Source organism: Camelus bactrianus, chromosome 30 (assembly GCF_048773025.1).
Source record: "Camelus bactrianus isolate YW-2024 breed Bactrian camel chromosome 30, ASM4877302v1, whole genome shotgun sequence".
In the NCBI taxonomy this organism is placed as follows: Eukaryota; Metazoa; Chordata; class Mammalia; order Artiodactyla; family Camelidae; genus Camelus; species Camelus bactrianus.
In genome coordinates this window covers 19638583-19658644 of record NC_133568.1, presented here as the reverse complement: position 1 = coordinate 19658644, position 20062 = coordinate 19638583, and the positions used below count along the sequence as shown (strand labels likewise).

The 20062-nt window shown below is 37.9% G+C and overlaps 1 protein-coding gene across 3 annotated transcripts in view; it reads left to right on the top strand.

The window, feature by feature from the left end:
• Nucleotides 1–20062, top strand: part of PIGN (phosphatidylinositol glycan anchor biosynthesis class N) — an 88182-nt gene that overhangs the window by 65417 nt on the left and 2703 nt on the right. For all 3 annotated transcript variants that reach the window (XM_045521463.2, XM_045521464.2, XM_010961284.3), the window contains 3 exons: nt 164–237; nt 4496–4538; nt 6603–6655. In XM_045521463.2, coding sequence (XP_045377419.2) covers nt 164–237; nt 4496–4538; nt 6603–6655 — 170 coding nt within the window. The remainder of the gene's footprint in view (nt 1–163; nt 238–4495; nt 4539–6602; nt 6656–20062) is intronic.

Here is a 20062-nt window from a genome sequence, read left to right as displayed (position 1 = left end):
TGTATATGTCATTATTATGGTTTTATTTCAGCATTTGCTTTTCCCTAATATAGATAAAATTTGAGAAATTGAAATACTTCTGTAAGCAGAAATAGTATTTATTTAAAAAAAATTTTCAAATGCTATAGCTATCCATGGCATCATTTGTTTTTCTTTTAAACAGATTTTAATCCCCTTTGTTCTTGTGATGTGTGCTTTTGAAGCTGTTCAGTTAACTACTCAGTTATCATCAAAAAGGTAAGGTGAATATTTACAAAGCATTGAATTTGTCCATTTTTAGGAAATGGGAGTAAATATTTGAGGGTATTTTGTGTGATTGTTATTAAGACACTGTAACATAGGTTGTTTATTATAAAAATGAGAAAAAAATATTTCACCGTTTTAGTCAGAGCTCAGTTGTCATTAGAAGAAATTAGTTGATTAGAGCCTCTGGCAGAAAAATGTGCTTTCTCAACAATAAAATATTATTAGAATATTATTCAAGCTAGTGAGGAGCCCCCCTCAAAAACTGTAACACATAAATGTTAACATCTTTTAGTTAATAACATGTTTACTATAGATATAACCGTGCCTACAAAAAACAAGGGATAGCATTCTGTTTTATTTTGGATTGTTTCCTTTTTTTTTTTAATTGAAGTATAGTTGATTTACAATGTTGTGTTAGTTTCTGGTGTATAGCATAGTGATTCAATTATGCGTGTATATATATGTTCTTTTTCATAATGTTATTACAAGCTATTGAATACAGTTCCATGTGCTATACAATAGTACCTTGTTGTTTATCTATTATGTATATAGTAGTTTGTATCTGCTAATCCCAAACTACCAGTTTATCCCTCCCCTGCCCTTTCCCCTTCAGCAACCACAAGTTTGCTTTCTACGTCTGTGAGTCTCTATTTTGTAAATAAGTTCATTTGTGTCCTTTTTTTAGATTCTGCATATAAGTAATAATCATATGATACTTGTCTTTCTCTAACTTACTTCACTTAGTATAATAATTTCTAGGTCCATCCATGTTGCTGCAAATGGCATTTCATTTCTTTTTTATGGCTGGGTAGTATTCCACTGTGTGTGTGAGTGTGTGTGTGTGTGTGTGTGTGTGTGTGTGTATGGTTTATATATATTACCACAACTTCTTTATCCAGTCATCTGTTGATGGACATCTGTTGCTTCCACATCTTGGCTATTGTAAATAGTGCTGCTATGAACATTGCTGTGCATGTATCTTATTGAATTGGAGTTTTCTCCAGATATATGCCCAGGAGTAGGATTGCGGGATCATGTATTTTAAGTTTTTTGAGGAATCTCCATACTGTTTTCCATAGTGGCTACACCAAATTACATTCTCATTTTGGATCATTTCTTAAATATGTATTAGGCAAATGTGTTAACATCGTAGCATTTTACATGGTTTGACATTAACTTCTGGATGTCAATAATTTACATAGTTTCTCAGTCTTGACTTCTGCATTTTTGACAAATGGAATGGGAAGTATTCTTCCTGAGTTTCTAGGAATTTCTAGAGCAGTCAGTCTTAAGCAATCAAGACTCTGGAAGAGAAGCTGTCAACTCAACTATTTGCTTTTTTGAAACGATAAAATTGCCTCATCAGCATGGGACTGATCAGCCTTTCTGAAAGACACTTGAGATAAATATGCAGCTTCTTAGCAAATTTGTTATTTTTGAATCAAACCGGAATATTCAATGCTGAAAGAAATAACTAATATTAGCATAAATTTGCATGTTCTTCTTGATGAGTTTAAGCTAGAACTGGGTGTAGCATTATTATGTGTATTTATAATAAAAAGAAAGGTTTTCTCCCACTGTTTAAAAATAGTAGAAATCTCATGTTTGGTTTAATTTAGCATATTTTTCAAAAGGATATTCACATGAATTTAACATTAAAAGCACTTTTGCTCTTACCTTGTCAGTACCATATAGAAGATAGTTATTTAGATGCAGTAAAAAGCTAGTAAATTACATGTACTTTCTCACATCTCCTGCTAGAGGATGCAAGGTAAAATGAGGTCATATGGGTGAGCCCTAGCCCAATATGACTAGCGTCCTTATACGAAGAGGAGATTAGGACACAGGCACACACAGAGGAGAGACAGTGTGAACACAGAGGGAGAAGATGGCCATCTACAAATCAAGGGAAAAGGCCTCAGAATGAAATCAGCGCCACTGGCAGCTTGTTCTCAGACTTAGCCACCAGAACCATGAGGAAGTTAATTTATATTGTTTAAGCCAGTCTTAAAGTGCCACCCAGTCTGTGGTACTTTGTTACAGTAGCCCTAGCTGACTAATACACATCCTGTGAACTCTGTGAGGGCAGAGATTGTGTCTTTCATTGTATATTTAATTTCATCTAAAACCTTTGTTACAAGGAGTGAGAAAGAAACCAGTATTTTTAGGTACCCACTGTATACAGGCACTGCATTAGGTGCTTTGCATATATTACCAGATTGGATTTTTTTTACCAACCATACAGTGAAGGTAGGTATTATTACCTGAGGTGTATCTTATTCAGAAGATTTCCAGAACATCATCTCTGTCATACAATAAAATAATTTGCTTTTGGAAAACAACATTTAAAAACAGCAAACAAAACTTTAAAAGAGATATTTTAAGGTCTGTTGCATTTAAATTGTATTTATTTTCTTTCTCTTGCTCCAGAAGAGCTGGATTTATAGGGTGGAATTTTTGTTTCACTGATTATGATTCAAAGAAGGAAAAAAACTGTAGTAATTGGAGCTGTCTAAAATGAAGTAGATTCTGTTTCTGAAACCACTGAAGCTACTGCTTGACAAACTATTCATTGGGACGTTACTATGGGAATTCATGCTTTGGATAGAATGTTGTCCTGGGTGACAATTGCATTCTCTACAGATTCTTAATCAGATTACCCTACTTTATTATATGTCTGTTATATCAGATTTGTTTTGAATGCTAATCCTTCCGTAAGATCTGATCAGTCTGACTTACATTTCTGTATTTCAAAACTATAGTTAGAAAAAGTTATTTCTTAAAAAGAAGCCATAAACCTTGACCAAAACCTCACATCTTATATAGAAATTGACTCAAAGTGGACCACAGATTTAAACTTTTAGAAAGAAATATAAAATCCTTGGAATTTGGGCTAGGAAAAGAATTAGACTTGATACCAAAAACCATGATCCATACAAGGAAAAACTGATTAGTTAGACTTCATCAAAATTGAAAGCTGTTAAAAGAGTGAAAAGGCAAGCTATATATTGGGAGAAGATATTTACAAACCACATATCTGACAAAGAACTACTGTCTAGAATATATAAAGAACTCTTAAAAGTCAACACTGAAAAACAAACAGTTCAATTGGAAAATGAGCAAGAGACCTGCAGATGGTATACAGATGGCAAAAAAAGGATGAAAAGATGTTCAGCATCATTAGCCATTAAGGAAATACATATTAAAACCACAGAGACATATTATATGACTATCAAAATAGCTAAAATAAAAAATAGTGGCATCACCAAATGCTGGTGAGGATGGAAAGGAATTGCTCTCATACATTGCTGATGAGACTGTAAAGTAGTACCACTACTCTGAAAAGAGTTTTACATTTTCTTTTGAAACTGAACATGCAACATGATCCAGCAATTGCACGTGGACATTTTTCCTAGAGAAATGCACAGAAAACTGTGTGCAGATGTTTATAGCAGCTTTATTTGTAACAACCACAAATTGGAAACCACCCTGATGTCCTTCAGTGTTTGAATGGTTAAGCAAACTGTGGTATATCCATACAATGGAGTACTACTCAGCAATAAAAAGGAACAAATGGTTGATACATACAGAACCTTAGATGAATCTCAAGGTAATTGTGCTGAGTGAAAAAAGGCAATCCCAAAAGGTTACAGAGTGTTATATAAATGATTCTACTTATACAATGGTCTTGAAATGACAAAATTTTAGAAAAAGAGAACAGATTTGTGGTTTCCAGGGGTTAGGGGGTGAGAGGAGGGTAAATGTGGCTATAAAAGAGTGTCGTGAAGAATCCTTGTGATGGTGGAAACATTCTGTATCTTGACTGTATCAAGGCCAGTATCTTGGCTATGATAATGTATTATAGTTTTGTAAGATATTACCAGGGGTAGGGGGGAACTGGGCAGAGGGTACATGGAACCCCTCTATATCATTTCTTGAAATTGCATGTGAGTCTAGAATTATCTAAAATAAAATGTTTAATTAAAAAAATTATAATTCATGTTCCTTTTATACCATTGAAATAAATATTCAAAGTGTTAAATAACATTTCTGAAGTCCAGTCCATCACTGTGGGACAGTAGCCCATGATAATGTGAAAGTGTTTTTGTCAAATGTAGTATTTATTTTCAGAAGCAAAAATACTAATAACAAAATATTAGGTTATTTGATTACTCTCATTTTGATTTTAATGTGCTTTTAAAATATGCCTGTTGTATTACATGTATTTTTTTTCTTTATTTTTTTCCAGTCTTTTTCTCATGGTTATCATCACATCAGACATTATGGCTTTGGTAAGATATTATTGGATATTCAATATAAATAAGATTGAGAAGCTAAGTACTGAGTTAACCAAGTGAAATATGAATGCATTTCTCTATATGAAATATTTAGATACTGAGTTATAAGTGCTGGCATAATTTACACATTAATTACTTTCTTTTTATATGACTTACGATGCAGTAAGAGTGCTCTTCTTAAGGTGTCGAAAGCCTTTTTACTTGATTTATCCAAATCTGTCATTTTCTAGTCTTCCATGGTGCATTTTGTCTGAAATGTAACTTGCACAGGAAGTTAACAGAAAAAGCTAACTTTAGGTTTAGGTAATACATCATTTTCTTACTTGAAATGTTGGTTTTTGAGCTGCTTCTCAGATTGAAAAAGAAAGGAAAAAAGAGGGGGGGAGGGAGGGAAGGAAAGAAAGAGGAAATAGAGTTTCTGAAATGGGAAGATGTTACCAAGATGATAGCTCTAATGATGAGTTCTAGTGTATTAACAAATAGAAGAACCTATTTTATACCTGCAGGTTCGAGGGGGTTCCCAAAACTACCCCCAGGTTTGATAATTCACTGGATGGACTCACAGAACTTACTGTAGACTGTTACCTTCACAAGTGTGGATTGTTACAGGGAAAGGATACAGACTAAAATCAGCCAATGAAGAGATGCAGAGGGCAGAGCCCAGGACGGGTGCAGATGTGGAGCTCTGGCTGTTCACTCCCTGCGGAGTCAGGACAGCAGCACTCTGCCGGCACTGATGTGTGACAGTGTGCATGGAGTGCTGCCAGCCAGGCTCACTAGAGCCTTAATGGACTTTTTATTGGGGCTCAATCACATACTGTTCCCATGACTGATCTTTAATCTCCAGTCCTTCTAGAGGTAGAACTGATAACACACGGCCCGAAGCCCTGAACATAAATCACATTATTAGGCTGTCCAGTGGCTAAGGTCCCCCAGGCAGAATGCCTCCATCAGGCAGGTTATTCCAAGGACATGGTAATCACCTCCTAGCAGCTGAAGGCAAAGGCCAGACCTCTCTTTAGGTAAGGTTAATTCTTCATGACACAGCATCTTATGCTAGAAGTGACAAGAGACAGCTATTAGGGTAGCTTCCCAAATCAGATTCCTAGTCACTTGATTTGGATGAGAGCATTTTTATGCTGGATTGAACTGCATGTATTTCTGAAATTGACTACACATAACGTTAGAACAAATCAGCTTTCAGTTTTGCTCACAAAGTGGCAAATAGGCAAAGACATGTTAGTAGAAGAGAGTTTAAATTCTCTGATTAATTTTATATGAAGAGTCAGACTGCTGAATTGAACTTAGAGAGCCATGTGTGGTCCGACTTCTGCTTCCTTGACTGGCATCCTGTCTCACCGCTCCCTCCTTGTTCTCTCTTCCCCAGCCTCACCTTGGACCTGCCAAGCTCTACGGACTCTTGATGTATATACAGATCATTCCCTCTGTCGGAAACATACTTCTCCTTAGATCTCCCCAACCTCCCCTTTCATCTGACTCTGGCTTGTCACTTAGATTTTTAGACTTTTTATTGGGGTAGCCTTCCCTTGTACCCAAGTTGGGGAACATTCCCTTCCTCGGTGCTCCTATTCTTGCCTGTATTTCCGATGATAAGACTTGTCTCTCTCACACACACACACACACACACGTGATAATATGACAATCATAAATGTTCTTAAAGAGTTTATCTCCAGGATCTAACACAGGATCAGTAAATATTTGTTGTTGAATAGATGGCATGGCCTCCTTTCACTGAGGCCTTTGGTGTTATTTAGTGTCTTTTATTAAAGTTGGCTGGGTTTTCTTTCTAGTTATTCAAAAATGTCACTTTTGTGTTTATAGAATTGAATGGTAATGCTATTTTTGCCTTTTGGACTATTGCTTGTCTTAGTCCAAGCAAAAATTTCAGTAAAGGGCATATTCTTTTTGATTCCAGTCAGATGATGGTCCTGAGGAATCAGAAATCTGAAAGACATAATCCTAAAACTACATTGTTTTTAGACCAAATATGTATAGGCTTTGCTTTTAATGGAGCTGTATTTTGTCTTATTTTTACAGCATTTTTTCTTCTTGGTCAAAGATTATGGCAGCTGGCTTGATATTGGAACAAGGTAAATTAATATATTCACATAGAATTCTGTAAGAGTGCCATGAAAAAAAGTAACTTGGTATCTTAGCATAGAAGGTGCCGATTTGATTTTTGAAGTAAACATAGTTATTAGTAGCAATTATTTTAAGCCTCTGGAGGTGAGACCCCTCTCTCCAGTTGTTGACATTAACACATTTGCAAGTGTTTTCTTGGGATGATGCGGGGACAGATGTTAAGCCTGAGAACACCGCAGGACAACAGGAAGGTGCACGAGAAACTGCTTGAATCGGGGTTTCAGAGAAGATCACCCCAGAATCTGTGTTCTCATAATCTCTCCATCTCTCTTTAGGACAATGAAACTATTCAAGTTGCAGTGTGAATTTTAGGTGGTGGTTTATATTTCATGTAGTCATTATATACCTCCTAGACTCTTCATTATGGCAACAATTTAACATGTAATGCCTGTAACATTGTTATTTAAAGTATAATCGGAACAAAGCATCACTTTCCTCTTTATTTTGATTTGAATGTCAATGATTGCCATAATCTGTTAAATGTCTTCTCTTTAAGGGGAAGAAAGCAAAGTTGATCCTTTTGCCTTTTTGTTTTCAATTGCATTCAGAGACAGAATACATTTTTAGAGACTAATTTTATTTCACTTAGTCAATATTTATTCAGCACTTTGTGTTGCCAGGAATTGTGTAGGTTTGGGTGAGATATTGGGAGACATCCTCCCCTCTGTTCCCACCCGTCAGGCAGCTCAGGCTTGCACTGCCTTACTAGTTATATAAACGTCCGCCTCCCTCAACAGACGTCTGATTGACTCTGTCATTCCATGTGTGCTGGGCACATAAAAGGTACCCCATAGATCATTAGTTTTATTTTCATTAGTCTCTCAAGTTTGAAGTTTAGGGAAAGTTTAAATGTGTCCTTTTCACCAGCCCTCTGGTCCCAAAATGTCCAGGCAGATCGTATGTCACAGCATGGTCTTTGGACCAGAGCTCCTGGGACTGATCTGTTCCTGCCATTCTTTTGCTGTGAGACCATCGGCAAATGACTTAATGTTTCTAATCTCTCCCTTGTGTCTTGTAGTTGTTGTTGAGTGAATTAAGCCATGTATAGCATTTAGCACGGTGCCTGGCATCAAACAGGTGCCAATAAATGGAGGTGGTTATTATTGATATTATCCTGCAGTTCTATTTTTTATCCTTCGTAGTGTTTCTTGTATTTGACATACCTCTCCTCACTCTCTCCGCAATTTGATTAATTTATTTTATTTATTTATTCCAAACCTAGGTTGGAATTTTGTTTGGAAACTATTCTGACAAAATATAGCATTTTTGTGTGTGAGACTTTTTATTTTATTTTATTTTTAACTGTGGCAATATATACATAATATAAATCTTACCATCTTAACTGTTTTTAAGTGTACAATTCAGTGGCATTAAGGACATTCACATTGTTGTGCAACTGTTACCATCAGTTCCTTAATGCTTTCCATCTTACAAAAAACTCCCATTCCCCCAGCGATGCTGGCAACCACCATTTTACTTTCTGTTTCCATGTATTTAACTACTCTAAGATACTTCACATAGATGAAATTATACTTTTCTGACTGACTTATTTCACTTAGCACAATGTATTCAAGGTTTATCTGTGTTATAGCATATGTCAGAATTTCCTTATTTTTTAGGGCTGAATAATATTCTATTGTGTGAATAGAGCACACTTTGTTTATCCATTTATCCATCAGTGTGCACTTGGGTTGCTTCCACCTTTTGGCTATAGTGACTAATGCTGCCAGGAACTTGGGTGTGAGATTTTTTTGATGGGAGAAATCTATATTGGTTTTGGCTCTAAAGAAGTGCCAAGGGATGAAGAGGATATAATTTTCTCATAAAGATGTGCATCATTAATGTCTGCACAGCAGAATTAATTTATATTACACAGAGTAAGGATTTGATTTTCTCTGATTAGCTTGAGTTTTATCTTTACTTGGCAATTCTTTTCTTCAAAGTACAAATTTCATTGTTATTAGCAGTAATAACATGCATCAAACACAAAACATTTTGAAGTATCCATGATCTGAATTCAAATGGGCAAATACTGATGGCCAGCTGTATGCCAAGTAAGTTACTGGGGATGAAAAGCTTCAAGCTTAATTGGAAAGGCGAGGAGAAATACGGGCGGTGAGCACACAAGAGTACCCTCGTACCCCTCTCCAAGATTTTATTATCCTCTCATTTGACTCATGCGCTGTGTGAGGAGTGACATTACAGTTGGAAGGCATGACTGTCCTAGGTCTGTTCACCCTCTGTCAAAGCTGGGGTCTGGGGCCAGCGCTGGGCCCACATGGAGTAAGGCCATTCCCAGAGTAGGGAGTGACCCATACCCACAAGATCGGAGCAAGGCTGGGTGTTGCAACACAGAGTCCACGTACCCAGCAGTGGGTTATTTGAGATTTGGGCCCTGAAAGACATGCTCCTGGCAGTTCAGAGACCAGGGAATCCATTTACATTCCGTAAAAGGCAAAGCAAGACAAACTCAAACTTGAGTCGGAGGCTCAGTATGTCAGTCAAAGGCTTGCCTCCAGTCACAGCTCTACCACCAGTAACCAGCATTTGTGTCGTGCTGCCGTGTTTACAGGCTCTTCCAACACGTTGTTTACTGGGATCTTTATCACAGCACTGTGAAGCAGATATTATTTTCCACAACAGATAGATTTGCTGCCTCATTAGGACAGTGTGGCCCTAAGGAGATTGCGGCTTGCTCATGTCACAGAGCCTGTGACCGGCTGAGCAGGTCAGGGAGGTGGAACTTTGGTACCACAGTTGTACCACTGTGTTCCCACTGCCCCTCACTGCCTCTCCTTAAAGAGAATTCCCCAGAGTCTTTGTTTTTGTAATTCTAATAGCCTCTTTTTAAAGAGTGGCTTTATGACTAATCCAATCTTTGTGATTGTTGCAAAGAACGATTCACTGCAAAGTTTTGGATAATATAAATTGAGGATTCACAGGAGAAAGAAATATTGATTAGGAGGGAATGAGTCAAGAGTAAGGGCATTTTAGGTCAGAGGGATTTGTTAGATGTACAGAGCAGAGTCAGGTCCTCAAAGAGAAAACACCGAGAGGTAGGAGGCAACTTTCTGCTAGGGCCGGGCTGTCGCGGGGCACGCAGCTGCTAGCAGACAGGCACCACACAGCCTGGCGCACGCGGCCAAGCCGCACGGCTGGCCAAGCGGCTGCTTGTTTATGTCAGAGAGTGAGTCTCACATCGGTGGTTGAGAGAAAAACCTTGTGACATAGAGAAGCCTGTTGCTGGGAGAGTTAGAAGATACGGTTAGAGATAGGCTGTAGTATTGTGATGCTGCTAAAATTCTGAGGCTGTGTTTATGCATGTGCCCTAGAAGGACTTTTGCTAGAGCTGTTGAGAGTCAAGGGCAGATTCAAGGACATGATGATGCAGCAAGAAACCCATAAGCAAGGCCCTGAACAGACATTGTCCTTAGCTGCATCACTTTGCTGACCTTGATTACCTTATACTCAGGACTCCAGTCGAGAAGATTTCTTTTCCCCAGTGGATCCCTGAATCCAGGGTCTTTTCCCCCACTTACCGACTTACTTAGTCTTTTATGCTTTCATTCAACAAGTGCATGCTGAGCGACAACTCTAAGCCTGTCTTTCTAATTACAGACCTTCTGCCCTCTCATTCATCGGTCTAAATGGAGTCATTCATCTCTTGTCAGTTCATCATGGAGCCCATTCCATTCAACACTGTTTTTCCCGTCTCCTTTCTGTCACCTTCAGTCTTTCATCAAAAACTTAATTGGCAGAATGCTCCCCTCAACCCCAGCCCCTCAACTTACCTTTTCTTTTTTTTTCCCTCTCTAATAATACACTGTTTCATCACAAAGAAGAAAAAGAAAAAAGAGAGAAGGAAAAGAAAGGGAAGAAAAAACGGAGGCAGGGAAAGAGAGAGAGAAAAAGAAAACCCCTTTCAGCCTTTTATTTTCCACCTTCTGGCCTCAGCCCTGTATCTACTCCGGAAGTCCTGCCTCCTTCTTTGTCCAAAAATTATTTTCTCTCCTTCACAACCTTTCATGTTGCTTGTTTGAGGATAGTCACCATTTTTCTCTGGAAAATTCTGGAATGTCTTTCTTTAGAAATGTTAAGTTGAACTGTTTTAAGTAATTTAATGCAAACATGTTTATCCCGCTCCCTTCTGGGATCACTAGAAGTTTCCAGGAACTATTTGGAGGACTGGATTGTTTTGCCACAGAAAAACTTATACCCAAATCTGGGAGAAGGGCAGATTAAATTAAGCAGCAAATGAGGAAAGTAAAGGATTACTGAGACAGGTATTAAGTTGATATAATAATTAGTATTAAAATGCCATTTATTGCATTTCAGTGTATTAAGAGTTGCACATATGTTACTTCATTAAGTTTCACAACAATGATGTGAAGAAAACATAATTATTTCTACTTTACAGAGGAAGAAACTGGCTCTGAAAGACTTTCACAATAACATAGCATACCTTAGTTTCATTTTTTTGCATTGTATATACTTTCACTATATAGATCACTTCTTCAGAAAAAAAAATATGGTGAGCACTCACTATGCATAAAGCATTCCCAGGCATTGTCAAAGACCCAGAGATGAACTGGATTGCCTGCCTCAAGACTCAGTGATGCCCTTCTTCTAGGGGCAGATAACTACCGCATCAGAATGTTGGGTAGGGAATTCGAGCACTGAGTGGAAGGTTCTAATGTAAAACTTATAAGGCATATTCCAGCCCTGGAAGGCTATGACTGTGGCTCATGGCCCCTGCATGCAGGGTGGTAAGACAGCGGCTGTAACGCAGGGCAGCATGTGGTGAAGGGCCGTGTGAACACAGCACGGAGGCCGCTTCGCTTCCAGCCTCAGTGACTGAGAAAGCATTGTGCGAGGTCAGCATTTGAGCTGAGCCTTGAATGAAGAGTATACAGTTTCATTTAGGGGACTGAGAGGTTTGGGAAGAGTGTTTCCAACAGGCAGAATGGTTATGTGCAAAGCTTAGAGGTGGAAAAGCCCAATGCGTCTGTATCTGGAGTGTGATAAATAATTTCAGAAACCATAGGTTTTGGATAAAGAAATTTCTAGAAAATAGCCTTTGGGAACCTTAATTTGGGAAACCTAGAATACAAAGCTACAATGTACATTCTGCTGGCTTATAAGTGAGGAGCCATGTTCTTTGGTTCTACTGAAGCTTTAATATTTTAGGTGTTACCTTCACAAGTGAATCATTGCCTAGGAGTTAGGAATCTTGGCTGCCTTTCTTATACAAGTTCATTCCGTGGAGTGAAAGGTGGAGTAGAATGTGTGTCTGGAAATGGAAGCTCTAATTATACCAGCACCATCAGGTGGTTCCAGCATTGTCCTTGGGTGTTCCTGGTGTCATAACGTTAACAGCCTGGCTTCAATTCTCTTTTGATCCCCTGAAGTTATTCTGTACTTCCAAGCATAATTTTTCCCTTCTCTCTTCAAAGTCAGTCCTCCCAGACTGCAGTGATGTTGCAGGACCCCTTACTATGTCACAGTTCTTTGCACCAAGTCCAGATAGCCAACCGTTACTTTTTCCTTGATAATTTTTTCCTTTCCTTTTTAAAAAATTATAGTAATGCATACATAACATAAACATACCATCTTAACCATCTTTAAGTGTACTGTTCAGTTTTATTAAGTATATTCACATTGTTGCATAGCCAACCTCCAGAGCTTCTTCATCTTGCATAACTGAAACTCTATGCCCATTTAAAAAACAACTCCCAATTTTCCCTTCTCTCTGCCCCTGGCAACCACTATGCTACTTTCAGTCTATGAATTTAGCTACTCTAGGTACCTCATATAAATGGAATCACTCAGTATTTGTTCTTTTGTAACTGGCTAATTTCACCTAGCATAATGTCCTCAAGCTTCATCCACATTGTAGCATGTATCAGAATTCCTTTCCTTTTGAAGTCTGAATAATATTCCATTGTATGTATATATCACATTTTGTGTATCCATTTATCCATCAATGGGCACTTAGGTTGCTCTCACCTTTTGGCTATTGTGAATCATCCTGCTATAACATGGTTATTTATTACCTGTTTGAGTCCCTGCTTTCAGTTCTTTGAGATATGTACCGAGAAGTCAGATTGCTGGATCATATGGTAGCTCTATTATTTGATCTTTGAGGAATCACCATAATGTTTTTCATAGCAGTTGTACCATTTTACATATCTACCAATACTGCAAAAGGCTTCCAATTTCTCCACATCCTCACTAGCTCTCGTTTTCCAGTTTTTCTGATAGGAGCCACCCTGATGGATGTGAAGTGCATCTCTTTGTAGTTTTGATTTGCATCTCCCTAATGATTAATGATGTTGAGTATTTTTCATGTGCTTGTTGGCCATTTGTATGTCTTCTTTGGGGAAATGTCTAGGCAAGTCCTTTGCCCATTTTTAAATTGGGTTATTTGTTTTTTTATTGTTGAACTGCAGGAATTCTTTGTATATTTTAGACATTAACCCCTTATCAGATATATGATTTGCAAATATTTTCTCCCTTTCTGTAAGTTGCTTTTTCTCTCTGTTGATTGTGTCTTTTGCACAGAATTTTTTAATTTTGATGTAGTTCAGTTTATCTGTTTTTATTTTTGTTACCTGTGCTTTCTTGATCATTTTAAAAAGAGGCTTTGATCCATTGCAAAACTTGAATTTAATATCCAGCATGACATTCTTCTTGGCACGTGTGTGGTAGCTCCAGGCCTATTCCTTGCATTCCTTTATGCAACCGTCATGGGAATAAGGTGTTCATCAGAGCACAAAATAATAGCAAAAAATGAGACTTTTATGAAGCATAAAACAGACAGTGAGCATCATTCAAACCAAGGGAAATAGAATGGTGCATTAGCACTTGTAGGCTGAAAGTGCATTAATGACCCCTACTCTGTAGCACTAGCAATGAGAAAAGGATGTTAACTCCATGTTTCAGTCGTATAGTTCATTTATGATACATATTAAAATATTATATACTTAATTAATTAATTAAGTGCTGTAGAAATATTTTGTGGTAACAGCATTTTTTTAAAGGGAGCTGCCCTACACATTTGGTGATCATATATCCAGGTTTACCTGGAGCAGTCCTGGTTTATGCTTGTTGTCCTGATGTAATTGTCACATCCTCATCTATACAGCATTAAAAATCTAAAGTGGATGGCAAGAGGATAAAGGCATATCTCGTTAATAAGTTATGTTAAACTTCAGTTTATGTCAGTCCCAGTGCTTCATCATCACACATCTAACTCCCATAGGTTGAGCGGGATGCTTACTGTGAGAGATTTCTCGAAGACAGATATCATAGGGAATTTAAGAGCTCAGTTCTAGTCATCAGGCGAGAGCATTAAACTATCCCTACATTCCCCGCATCCTCTCCTGGTCATTCCTGCTGAAATATCTCCTTGCTCTGCTCTGTCTTCTTTGCCTCGTATTGTATCTTTCAAAAGATGCCCACTGAAGAAAGGAAGATGATAGGGGAGGGGGCAGGGAGGTGGAAGGGTTTGGGATGGAGAAACAAAATTAAATCTGAGTTAGTGGAATTAGGCTTCCTAAATGGAATTGCCCCAGTTGATGCTGCAAGATGATGTTTTTATTGCTGCTGCCGCTCTTGTTGATGAGCTAGAATTCTCAGATCTTTCCTCTGCATCCCATACAGCAGTAATAGTGTACACTGCTGCAGTGAACCACGTGGAACAGGTCTAATGGGGAGACAGTGGTTCATGCATCTTCAGAAGCATCCAATTGATTGCCAGGAAAAGGCTTGGATAGTGGGGAAAAATACACTTCAAGATTCAAAACTAAAGCACCATATAATAGGGTTCACATATCAAAACATCATTATTCTTTTTCCTGAATTTTTTTTTTATGAGAAAGTTGCCTTTAAGTTTTGGTTTTCTAGTTATTCCTATGTGAATATATATTTGAAAAGCCAAGATGTTCTCTGTCATGTTGCAGATGTTATTACACTTACTGGCAGAGTTCCTTCAGTGGGAACCAGGGTTATCTGAATTGTGCTCCTGCAGTGGTTTCTCTTTGCAACAAATTTTATTTCTAAAACCCTTTGTGTTAGTAATACAGTTAATAACTTCAGCCGTTTCATACCTGTTATTCACAGGAATGGAATGTTGTCCTTTTGTCCTCACTATTTTATTGCTTTATAAGTACAGAAACGGTGAGCTCTGTTCCAGAATTTGAGAGAAGATTAGAAGCTAATCACCCTCTGAATATATCTGTGATGTTTATAGTGTGGTCATGACTGCAGTGAGTTTTCAAGATGGGTTGGAGAGATTCCTCACCTATTAGTTTCAGGTTAATAAATAATGGTTTCTTTGAAAATAAAGATTGCATTGCTAGGGCATGTGTCAGTGTATCTGTTTATAAGTAGAGTCCGATATGTTGACAATGCATCTTGGGAGCAAATTTTACCAGAATTAAAATGAGACTCTTAAAGGAATACACTCCGGTCAGTATAATCAACTGAAACTGTGGGTATAAGTTTGTGAGTCTCCGGAGAACCTTGGGCATCGGGTGTGTTTTTCACAGCCATGTGAGAAATATCGTCCCCAGGCCATGAGGCTGAGTGGGGCCGACAGAGCTATAATTTAGTATTTTCTTCATTTGATCTTTTACACTGTTTCTTCATTTATAGCAGGCCGTAAACTTTACAGAGTATTGCTTTTTATATGGCATACTAAGAGAAGTGCATTTTTTAAACTAGAGAAAAAAATTCCTTTGAGGTAATTTTCATAAGTATAAAAACATATTTAAATTTATGTTCTAAATGTATTTGATAAGAGGTGAATAGTCAGCATCGTCAGTTTGAACTGTAGTTTGATTTGATAGTGGTGTTCTTTTGAACAGTAATTGTTTCCTACATGCAGTATTGTTATTCCTTATTAACATACAAATGACAACTGAAGTATCACTTCTCTTTAGGTACAGTGCAAACTTATCATTAAGTTCAGTAATATTTTAATATCCTCCTAAATGTAATAAGTGCCATGAAGTATCTGTTGACAGTGAATCCTAAGCTTTATTAAAATCGATTGCCCATTATCCTAATTGAGAAGTGTAATCAGCCTTTTATCACCCATGGTACAGGCTGAACAGGCCTGCCTGGTGATTCTGTATGCCCCTACACACACAGACCCTGTTCCTCTAGCATCTTGTATCTACACCTTGAGAATTGCTGATTTAAATGATGTCAGAATAGTCAGGGGGAGAGAGTGAGAACAGCTGAACTCATTTCAAGTTGAAATTTGATACTCCTTTAACTCTGCTATGCTGAGATGACGCCAAGACTTGATTGATGGAAAATATCATGAACTGGAATGCCTTAGACTCAATTGCATGAGGATGATGAGCTCAGAACTGTTCCCTGCCAGTGATGTCAGCTTAAATGAGCCAAGAGTCCATGATTTCAGGCTACTGTAAGGAGCTGGGTGATGTGTGGAATACCTTTTATAAATAGACTGTCACTAAATTTGAGGATGGGTCACGTACTTTCTGATTTTACAAAACCTGGTTTGTTAGAGATCGTCATATTTAACGTTTTAAAGTTTTTAAAAAGATTAAAAGTGACAAAAGGCCTAAAAGTGATAGCAAAATTCAGCAGAAAATAAATCTGCTAGAATATAATCTTTACTTTTTAACAGCTTTATTGAGGTATAATTTACATACCATGAAATTCACCCATTTTAAGGTTTTAAATGAAATCAGTTCAGTGATTTTCAGCAGATTTATAGAGTTGTACAACCATCACCACAGTCTAGTTTTTTAATATTTTCATTGCCTTGAAAACTCCCCCGTGCCTAATTCCAATCTATCTCATTCCCATACCCAGCCGCAGGGAGCGACTAATCGGCTTTCTGTCTACAGATTTGCCAGTTTTGGACGTTTCAGTAAATGGAATCATATAATATGTAGTCTTTTACATCTGGTTTCTTCCAGTTGGTGTGCTGTCTGTGGCATTCTTTTATATTATAGCAGGTACCAGTACTTTGTTCCTTTTCATTGCTGAGTAGTTCTCCACTATAAGGCTATGCCACATTCTTTGTATCCTTTGTGTTGTGTAATCTTTTACAGCTGTCATGGCTTTCCTTCATCTCCCTGCCTCCTGACCGCCTTGCCTGGTCTCCCATGGAAGCGAGGTCAGATTGGGCTGTTCTAGGTTTGATCCTCAAAGTTCTAAATTGGGCAGCTTGAATCTCCTCACTTATCTCACCTCTGACTCCAAACTCCAGTCCCCCTGGTTGGGGAATAAACAATCTTATAGCACAAAGAAGTTGTGGCCATTATATCCAGCTTATTGGACTGAGGCTTTTGATCCCAAGGACCATTGCAAATTTTGAAGTGTCCTGAGAGAAATGGAAATGGAATATAGTTGAAGATTTCTGTGGTAATTATGGGCTTAGCCTAAGAGTTCTATGGCTAAACCTACCATAATTTGTACACATAAATAGAAATGTATTGCAAGCTTATTATAGAAAATACTGAAAACACGTAGAAAAAATAAGAAGTCACCCATAATTCAGCATCTCAGAGTTGACCTCTGTCCAACAGGTTGATGTATATCCTTTTAGACTTAATTTATATGCAAACATATACAGGGTTGGATTTTTTTTTTTTAAGTTGACTTTCTTTAACAACCATTTCTCAGTATCATTAAATACTTTTGAAAACATGAAGGTTATTGTGAGGAGAATGGTGTGAGGGGAAATATGGTAGAGAAAGAGTTCAGAAAGACAGCTGACATCACCTATGGCTTTGAAGGTCATTGTAAGGAATTAGGAATTTATTCCAAGTGTAAGGCATTAGACTCTTCAGCAGGGAAGTATTTGATGTGCTTTACATTTTGAAACCACACTCTGGCCACCGTTTGGAGAACATATTGAGGGATCAAGAGAGGGAAGAGGAAGATTGGTTAAGAGACTCTTGCAGTGTCCTAAACTAGAGAAGATGGCAGCTTGGACTGGGGCAGGATTCAGAATGGTGTCAAGAGGTGAGACTTAGGAAGCATTTTGAAAGAGAGGTAAGTAGAATTTGTTAATGGAGTTGATGTGCGGGGAGAAGAAAAGGTAAGAATCAAGGCTGATTCCCAGGTTTTTCTATCTTGAGTAACTAAGTGAATGGTAAAGCCATTTCCAGAGATGGAGAAGGCTCTGGGAAGAGTGAGTTTGATGAAGGTAGATTTGGGAAATTAAGAGCTGGATTTTACATATCAGATTTAAAATGCTGTAAATTAGGATGGTGTTAGAGGAAGCCCTGGGATCTTGAAGGGTTTTTCATTTGTTTTTAGGATGAGAGAAATCACACCTGTGTGGTGAAAGTTATGCTCACTGTAGAGAAGGGAAAATTGGTGATATGAGAGGAAGGGGGGATAGTTGCAAAAGTAAAGTCCTTTTATAGGAAAGTTGGAACAGGATCCAAAATGGAAGTGGAAGGGCTTGTTTCCAACAGGATCCAATGCAGGAAGAAAAATGGACATAGATATGTCTGTGTTAGCAGGTTTGGGGCAAGAAGAGAAGTCCTGTCTTGGCTCTCAGTAAAATTTCCTCCATAAGCAACATCGTCTACTGAGAGGGGAGGAAGGTGATAGAACTTTGAGAAGAAGAAAGGACATGAAATGGTTTAACTTGGAGACTGAGAAAAATAATTTAAGTGTGCAGTCAGAATTGAGGCATTCATGAGATTTATCTCATTTGTGTCCATAAAATTAAAGTGAGCCCAGCCACAACAGTCTTGAGTTTTATCTTTAGTGTATACAGGCTTTCTGTTCCCTCCCAGGGTTCTGATGATTGATTCTGATATCAGAATTATACTTACTTTATGTTTCAGTCTTACCTTAATGTTAATATTTGTCTAGCAATTAAGGATCTAATGTTACTGTTTTCTTTTTAGACCAGGAGTCTACCCTAGCCCAGAACCGGATTTCTAACATAACTAGTTCTAATTCTTATTTTCTAATTAGCCAACTCTTCTTTTCTATTTCAGATTTACTTTTTTTTAGATGAACCAATGAACCTAGAGAAAAATTCTAAATAAGAATGTCCTAATCAGTATCTTTCCAAAGAAAATCTTATCAAACTGTAAAGCTTTACAAGTGGAGGTTTACAATTGAAGTGCATGCTTAGCATGCATGAGGTCCCGGGTTCAATCCCCAGTACCTCCACTAAAAAAAAAAAAAAAAAAAAAATTAAATAAACCTAATTACTACCCTCTCCCCCCACATAAAAAAGGCTTGTAACTATACCAAAAATAAATAAATAAAATCTGTGTAGAATAGAAGGCCTTTCTTTCCTGGCCTTGAGGGGCCTTGCCTGTGGGCAGTTACCTGATAGCACACTGAGGCTTTGCTTAGGTTGGCCTACACCCAGCAATTTGGGGAGCTGCCCACCTTTTGGATTGGAGTTATTGAGAAGGTGAAAGGAAGACCTGCAGGCCTCTTTTCCCCCTAGATGATCACCCTGTTTTGCACGCAGGCACCCAACAGTCATCTTCCCAGATGTCCTAAAACAAGTTCCCTGGGGCTTGTCCTGGGGACCATTCTTGGGTAGGGGGAGTTAAAGTTGCACCAGGACTCCTGTTTGCTAGGGGTAGAGGAGAGGAAAGAGGAGAAAATAAGACCTCCCTTCATCAAGCCAGCTTGGTTATAGGCCTGCTAAAACATTCCCCTTCCCTTTATAGAAGGTATAAAACATCTGAATCTGTTATGACATTAGATAGTTAAATGTAACTCTGATAGGCATTGTAAATAAGTAACTTGCCGATCTGCACTGTAGCTTAGCTTGGGCAAAACTGTTAGTATCACCGTGGAAGCCTCTCCTTTGTTGTACATTTGTCAGATCTATATCGTAAATTTCTTTCCAAATTTCTAAATTTATCAAGCCTTGTTCTGTGTAGACAGTACAATTACAGTGTCTCAGAAGAAAACCTAAACATTTACTATTGCTGATAGATGGGAACTGGGATAAGTAATTTTAATAGTATTCGTTTATCTTTTTCCCAAAGGCTAGGAGATAGTAGCTTTGACTCTGAGATTAATAGAGAGAGGTGTCCTTTTTCTTTTGTTTAGATTCTTTGACTAAAACTTTCACTTCACTGAATTTGAGTTTAGGTAACATTTTTCTTTCTTTGTGGCTGGTGGTTTTGTCAGAGTATTTTTGACTTACGTCGAAATGTGGATGACATGCTCTAAAATACTTAACTTAGGGACGTCCTGGGGAGTCTGTGGGTATTATTCAGAGGGTATAAGAATCTGAGAGGGGAAATTATCTTTATTTTCCTAAAAGCTAGATTTTGAAATCCAGTTTCTACTGGTGACAAAGACACAGGCACTGCTAATACCAA